Source organism: Folsomia candida, unplaced genomic scaffold (assembly GCF_002217175.1).
Source record: "Folsomia candida strain VU population unplaced genomic scaffold, ASM221717v1 Fcan01_Sc052, whole genome shotgun sequence".
Lineage (NCBI taxonomy): Eukaryota > Metazoa > Arthropoda > Collembola > Entomobryomorpha > Isotomidae > Folsomia > Folsomia candida.
This window is the reverse complement of record NW_019091244.1, coordinates 385,612-393,767: the sequence shown is the minus strand read 5'-3', so window position 1 is coordinate 393,767 and position 8,156 is coordinate 385,612. Positions and strand designations below refer to the sequence as shown.

At 41.9% G+C, this 8,156-nt stretch overlaps 1 protein-coding gene across 1 annotated transcript; it reads right to left on the bottom strand.

The window, feature by feature from the left end:
- On the bottom strand, positions 1 to 930 carry LOC118433435. Its single transcript, XM_035845365.1, has 3 exons — positions 829 to 930; positions 287 to 751; positions 1 to 210 (listed from the first exon to the last, which is right to left on the bottom strand). Exons 1-3 carry the CDS (start codon positions 928 to 930, stop codon positions 1 to 3), a joined length of 777 nt encoding a protein of 258 aa, XP_035701258.1.
- Between the last annotated feature and the right edge of the window lie 7,226 nt (positions 931 to 8,156).

The window sequence follows — 8,156 nt, the reverse complement described above, 5'->3', positions numbered from 1 at the left end:
TTATCTTGTATTGTTATTTAGTTGTCGTAAATGAACAATAATTTTGGCGAATTTCAGGGCATCCGGCTGCTTCTCGCATCCGTCTGATGATGATGACGACGCTGAGGGTAGAGGCCGTGTAAACAACCGATCCTGTGTGGACACCTGTCGGTGGCGGTCGCCTTCGTATGTAGTACAAATTAATCCAAGCTGCTGGGCATCACAATTGTACTGTTGTGTGTTTGTGCAAAAACAGAAAAGAGTCAATCATTGCTTGGTTATATATGTTATAGGTTAGTTATCCAACCTTTCTAGCACATGTTTTAAAAAATTCTCCAATATTATCCACCCTAGACCACCCTTGAAACTTGGATACGTATTCAAGCGCTTTATCCAGGGGGTCTTCGCAATCATCTAAGCCTTGCTCTCGGTCAGCAAAAGGAATTTCTGGGTCCTCTGATGTTGATTTGCTGTACTCTTCCGTCACATGATTTGTCTCTGGAGCTTTAACTAGTATTGGTCTGACTAATGATTCGGCACCATCCTCGTCTTTGTCATCGTCATCATCGGACAGTGTCACAACTGGTATTTGTTTTTTTTCGCGTCCCGTTAAAATGGCGCACAGTTCACGGAATTGTACTCGGTAGTCAAAACTGCTTCTACCACCCTTTAAAAATTGCCCAAGGGTCAAAAATTTTGCCCATTGTGAAGGATTGCACCTCAGGGCACGAAGCTTTGTCTTGATTTGAGTGATTGTTCTTGCTTCTAACCCCTAATTTATCATTATTACCTTTATTATTATTATTAACCTTAATAATCGTACGTATTATTCTGGATTTCTTTTTCTACCTGAATTTGTGACAATGTGGCAAAATCAATCTTGTTCATTTCTGCATACAAGAGTCCCAATCTAGACAGCTCGTTTGACAAACGAGCTCCTTTCTTGTCCATTTCTGTGTTGTGATGTTCCCCCGGCTGAGAGGCCTTGAATCCAAGTTGTGCTGGAGGGGGCTGCTCCCATGATCTAATCTAATTGGTTTAATCGCCTGCGGCGGCGGCGGCGGCGGAGGAGGAGCAGGAGGTAGCTGCTTCCTCGTGGTTAATCCTACTCTCTCCCGCTCGACTCTTGCCGTCAGGATGGATCGTAGAATCAAATACGGTCTGGTTTCATTGTGCTTTACCGACAATAGTTGATCCAATGTCATATATCTGGACCACATTAGAGGGTTCTCCCGCAATGTTGTAATTTTTTTCTTTATTTGGATCGGGGATCGGTTTGACAAAAACTACAAAAATTGAATTAAACAATTGTATCACAATAGTAAAATATATACATGTTTGAGTGCGTTTTACCTTGTTGTTGGCAAAGGGGCTAATGTCAATCTCACTTGTGGGTGCAAAGAGTCGCCCCTGATTGAGCAGCTCCTTTGTCAAAGCCTGTGTCTCGCTAAAACTCCAAATTTGCCTACCCGCCATTTCACCCAACTCTAGTATTCTGTATTATTATCTAGTTCAGTTTTATTATACGTCAATGGTAGTAGCCACCATCCTGATGACACAATCTCATTACCAAATTTAACACTCTTACTCTGTCCAGGTACCGAAAAATGAGGGAATGGACAGAGGTTAAATTTTGTATTTGTTCGCATGTGCTGGGACAAGAGGGACATGAATGTAGGGGTGCATAGGGGCGACTACGATGACGACGACGATGGCGACGAGGTGTGATTTTTTTAACTTTGCATTTAGTTTAATTTGCACTTTATTTGATCGTTGGTGTCACATCAGCACACACACAGTTTGGGCAGTGTGCACATGTTTGCACTGAACCAGATCGTCGTGTCACGCCACAAGCTGATTGTTTAGTGTGCACATGGTTGCACTAAACAAGATTTTCGGGTCATCTCATCAACTGTTTGTTTTTAGTATGCACATGTTTGCACTAAACAAGATCACCATGTAGGGTCATGAAGATCTTGTTTAGTGCAAACATGTGCACACTAAACAAGATCACCATGTAGGGTCATGAAGATCTTGTTTAGTGCAAACATGTGCACACTAAACAAGATCACCATGTAGGGTCATGAAGATCTTGTTTAGTGCAAACATGTGCACACTAAACAAAATCTTCATGACTCTACATGGTGATCTTGTTTAGTGTGCACATGTTTGCACTAAACAAGATCTTCGTGTCATGTTAGACACAGTGTGTTTAGTGTGCACATGTTTCGACGTACCATGTCAGGGGTTGTTTTGCTCATATTATGTTTGGGCAACTGATGGCACAGCACAATGTCCATGAGTAGTATCAGATCTGGAATTCCTGTGCGCACAGAGTATGGGCTGCTTTATTGTGATTTTCTGCGTTATCTGATTAGTATGGCCAGTATGCAACCTCGAGCAAAATTTAGCTCCGGCGGTTGTAACCCTACGATGCTACTAGGGTGGATCGAAGCGAGCGCGTGATGTAGCGAGGTGGTATTTACGCCTACAGTGTTGATCAAGACAAAAGCCAAGTTGTCTCTCTGTGGCATTCTTCCCAAGAGTTTTTAATATGATGTGCGTAGATCAGAAAGAAGTACGCGTGGCCAAATTGGCTGGGGATGGATAAATAACAAGTATTTACCCCTCAACGCCCTTCGATGCCCCAGTGTTGACATATCGAGATATGAAGGGGGTATGGACGCAACTCGCCACAGGCTGCTACTTTCGAGTTCCAGTTGAGTAAACCAGTACAAATCCTTATTTTACACTCATCACTCACACGGATTCTCAGCCATATCTAGCTGGTGCAAAACATTACCAAGATACGGAATATTGTTCGATTTGGGCGGATCGGTCAAAACCTATCGTCATTTATTTTGTTTCGTTGCTTCCATTCTATCGATCCTTCTTATCATGTCGAGCAAGCGTGGCAATAAGGTAATCTAGTTGCTTTCAATCACTGATTTTGTTTTTTAATACTCTCTGTCATCCATGTCATCGCTGTTATGTGACGACTATGTTTGATGATTGATCCATCTTTTCATTTTTAGCAACCAAAGTCAAGTTTAACACTAGGGGACACTAGGGCTTTCTACAAGCTTCTTTTTGGGAGATTAGATGAGTCCGGCATGATTGACCTTAATACAACGCTCCTCGAGTTTAAACGGGTTTGTGCGAGAAATAATGCAAATCTTCATCAAAGCTATGTTTATAAATATATTTTAATACTTTGGACAGTTATACTCTCCGGCTCAAGGCGTTACAGGCCTGTTGAGGGAAGAGTATGAAAAAAGACGACGGGAACATCCGAGTGTCTCAGAATTTCGGCAGTGGGCCATATTTCATGACTACCATACGGAAAACGTGGAACATGATTCTGATACGGAAGAGGACGGTACAAATAAAGATCAAAACACTGATCATGCAGATGAGTTGGCATCAAGAAAAATCTTTCACGATCGGACATTTTACTTTCTCAACTCGCAACTCAATGATGTCACTGTTGAACTTGCACGGGCTTGCTACAGACTCTTGAAGGTAAGCCTTTACCGGTAATGGTGGATGTTAAAAAAGGAACCTAACAATCTATATTATAAGCTGGAAATGTTTGTCTGCAACGGAAGTGAAAGTAATTTTCCACAACGGAAGTGAAAGTGGAGAAAGTTAAGTTTCGCATGGCGCGAAAATTCAAAAATTTTAATTTAAAACAAAATTATTTTTGATTTACAACCACTTCCAAATAACCAAACAGGATAATCAACATCAGATAACCACTCCCAGAGAAATATTCCCATTAGTCCGCCACCAGAGAGCCACTCCCGGATAAGCACCCCAAGATAACCAAGCTAAGAAAACCTCTCCCAGATAACAGCCCCAAGATAACCTCTCCCAGATAACCACCCCAAGATAACCAGTCAGATAACCACTGTCCGATAACCACTCCCAGATAACAGCCAGTGGAATGCATACCTAGCAGTTCCGTGCAGTGCCCACATGTTTGCACTAAACAAGATCGCCATGTCGGGTCATAGACTGTTTGTGTTTAGTCTGCACATGTTTGCACTAAACAAGATCGTCATGTCGGGTCATAGATTGTTTGTGTTTAGTGTGCACATATTTGCACTAAACAAGATCGTCATGTCGGGTCATAGACTGTTTGTGTTTAGTGTACACATGTTTGCACTAAACAATATCGCCATGTCGGGTCATAGACTGTTTGGGTTTAGTGTGCACATGTTTGCACTAAACAAGATCGTCATGTCGGGTCATAGACTGTTTGTGTTTAGTGTGCACATGTTTGCACTAAACAAGATCGTCATGTCGGGTCATAGACTGTTTGTGTTTAGTGTGCACATGTTTGCACTAAACAAGATCGTCATGTCGGGTCATAGATTGTTTGTGTTTAGTGTGCACATGTTTGCACTAAACAAGATCGTCATGTCGGGTCATAGACTGTTTGTGTTTAATGTGCACATGTTTGCACTAAACAAGATCGCCATGTCGAGTCTTAGACTGTTTGTGTTTAATGTGCACATGTTTGCACTGCACAAGATCATCGGGTGATGTCAGCACAGTCGACGAGTTGTGTCACGTCGACAGTGGGACCAATGTGCTGGGCTGTGCTGTGGGTACAGCACAGGGTCGACTGGTTGTGCCAGATCGGGACTGGGACGGTTATGCTGGGCTGTTCTGTACAGTGGTACAGTGACGTGACACAAGGCATCTCCAGTTGGTTGTCTGATAGTGGTTATCTGGGAATGGTTGTCTGACGATGGTTCTTTAGGGTTGGTTGTCCTGAGGGTTTGTCTACTAATAGTAATATTGGTTGTCTTGGCCAACCTTGTGAAGTGAGTTAAGTGAAGTTAAAGTTAAATGGAAGCCTCTTTTACTTCCATTGCGGAACATTTACTTTCACTGCCTTGCCAGTAGACATTTCCAGCTAATAGTATAGATACAATAAAAAAATTAGTTCGGTTGAATTATGCACAATCCCAGTCAATTTTCATGAAAATCAATTAAGCTCTCGCCCGGCGGGAGACGGGCTTATACGCTAGTAATTCTATATTAGAAACATGGTGGATTACTTTTAAACAAGAGTGAGGTGAAGGAAGCCCATGCATACGTCATTGGATTTGGTGAATTTAACTCCAAGATGGACAAGTTTTTGCACACTCATCAACACGACATTTACCTCCCAACTTTTATCTTTGCGTCAGTGGAGTCCGAATCCCTCTGCTACTTTGACGAACATGTCCTCATTACACGTTCAAACTGGATAAGAGGAGGTCAGGAATCTCGGACGAATTACATTCATTATAAAAAATATTTTTACATTCCTTTGCGCTCTTCATCATAGGTGGAATGCCCTACTTGGACACCATGTTGGATCCGGTGACTGGAGGCAGGATCCCAGCAGGGGCGCAACGGACTGAATTGATTGGAAGCAAATCCACCCAGACGGAGGTAAAAGAAAAAATATACGTAGAATGCAGAAATATACACGTGTACATGAAAATTTGTCAAGTGCAGATTGTCGAACCTACTCCAATCCCCAAAACGACATCCATGGAGACCACAATGGATTCCAATATTGGTGTTGCGGACATTGCAGTAAATACATCATCTGATGATCCATTGGTACCATTCCTATATACAAAATTTAAAAAATGGCCTACCAATGCTAAATCTCTACTAAATATCGATCAAAACCTTAATTATTATCAAGGAAAATAGAAGCCATGCAGATTTCAGAGTGAGTACTCCTTTGCTCGAGATAAAGGACAATAGTACGCAAACCGAGGTACCAAATCCATATATGTGTAGTGGAATATGAATATATAAAGTCATCAATTCCAGGTTACTGGGGTACTCGAGGCTGCAGCGGATAACCAAGTTGGACTAAATGATCTGGTATGTTTCACTCACATCTAGACTTTAACCTAACCAAATATTTCTCTCACAATGCACTTATTTTCTAGAGAAATGGAGCTTATGAAACCTGGCTGGCTACTAATCTTCCCGTCGAGATGAGTAGGAATGACGGATTTAAGACGGCGAGCGTTGCTGCATTTCACGGCGGATTTGACCTCGTATTCAATGGTTAGAAGTCGACTACAACCACAATATATAATTACGGATGTTAACAAAAATTTATTGTAGTAAAGAATTATTGCATCCTCAAGTGGTGTGAAGCAGTAAAGGAACAGCAAATTACAATCGTGAATGAATCAATAACGGACAACGTCTTGACCACACTCATGCAGGTATATAGGTTTGTCTTTTTCAATTATTCACCGTTAAACAGAAAATTACTCCTTGGTCGCAGTATAACCGCATCAAGGCTTACACTACAACTGACAGGAAAGCTCGACTACGACGATTCTTAGAGTCTAAAGAAGCTTTGGACATTCTCGTGGACTTTTTGACCTATTTTGGACCATTGTACCCTTTCAAGGAAACTTTTCAAATAATGTTTAAGCACGCTGATGAGAAACATAGCGATTAAGCATCCCTCTTAGTAACTAATTTTGACATGTGTAAACAGTTTTATACTTCCGTTCTCCTTCTCTTGTTACTAGAAACATCAAGTCCCAGCTATTGTTTATGGTTTGTTTATGTATATATATTCTATCAATTTTTATTGTTATCATATTTACAGACACTTTTGCAAACTCTGTTATAGGATAGTTTGGACCACTTTAAGAATACATTTCAATGATAAGTGTGCATGATTTGTACTATTGATTATCGAATCATAACTCTGCATCTGGCATCAAATGGAGATCACCCATAACCTTGTACCTACTAAATCGTTCAGCATATTATCGTACTAGCGTATAAGCCCGTCTCCCACCGGGCGAGAGATGATTAGATTATCAAAATTTCACCAGTTAAATATTTTGTATATATTTATTTTAAAAAAACAATTTGACGCGAACGGAAGTGAAAGCAATTTGCAACGCAAGTTAAAGTGGACAATTAAGTGTCACCCACTTGGCTCTGTCATCTCTGCCATCCCAGTCTGTCATATCTACCAGCCTAGTCTGCCATTGGCAATGACAGTGCCACTGACAGTTTGTCTGGCACTCACTTGGCTCTGCCATCTTTGCCAGCCTAGTCCGCCATTGGCAATGATCTGCATTGGCAACCACACCCAAACGACAATCCATCAAATAACTACTCCCAGATAACCACCGTGAGGCAGCCACAGCCTGATAACCACCAGCAGGCCGCCACACCCCGATAACCACCATGCAGCAGACATACCCCGATAACCACTTTCAATCTTGTTTAGTGCAAACATGTGCACACTAAACACAAAGAGTTCACGACATGAGAAGACGATCTTGTTTAGTGCAAGCCTGTGCACACTAAACACAAACAGTCCATGACATGAACGTTCGAATCGAATCTTGTTACCTAACTGCCCCTCCTATCTGGGGGTACAGCCACCCACCCCCAGATAACCACCACCCCCAGATAACCGCCCACTCCCAAATAACCGCCATCCCTAGATAACCACCCACCCCCAGATAACCATCGCCCCAAATAACCTCCACTCTCAGATAACCGCCCACAAAGAGTACCACACGTTCTGGCATTTAATTTTTCGAATTTAATTTATTTTGAATTTTCGCGCCATTCGAAACTTAACTTTCTCCACTTTCACTTCCGTTCCGGAAAATTATTTTCACCTCCGTTGCCAACAAACATTTCCAGCTAATAATATAGCTAGCAACCACCAAGCATAACAGATTGGCATGTCTTTTCAAACCAAACCTGATAGTTGGAAATCGCATTGTCTTTTTGTTGAAACCACAATGAAGCCTTTCTTGACTACTATTGGACCATTAGGACATGAAATACATGTAGTGGCTGTCACATACGTAAATAGTAGCTAGGAAAATTCTTTGCTGCCTATTCAATGAAGCCACAATTGACAGGACATGAATTTGTTGTCTTTCCGGCACGTCCACCATGAAAAACATGTAGTGACTGTTGCATGCGCCCACTTTCATTATGCAAAAATCTTCGTTGCCTCCTCCATGGAACCACAATACTAGAATTTGTCCTCCACGGACCCATGGAATAGCAATCCTTATGGAACGCGGAATACCCAGTCGTTTCTTCCCTGGCCCCAGTGCCAGGGAAGAAAATACCCAAAAGAATGGTGCACTTAGCACTAAGAATGC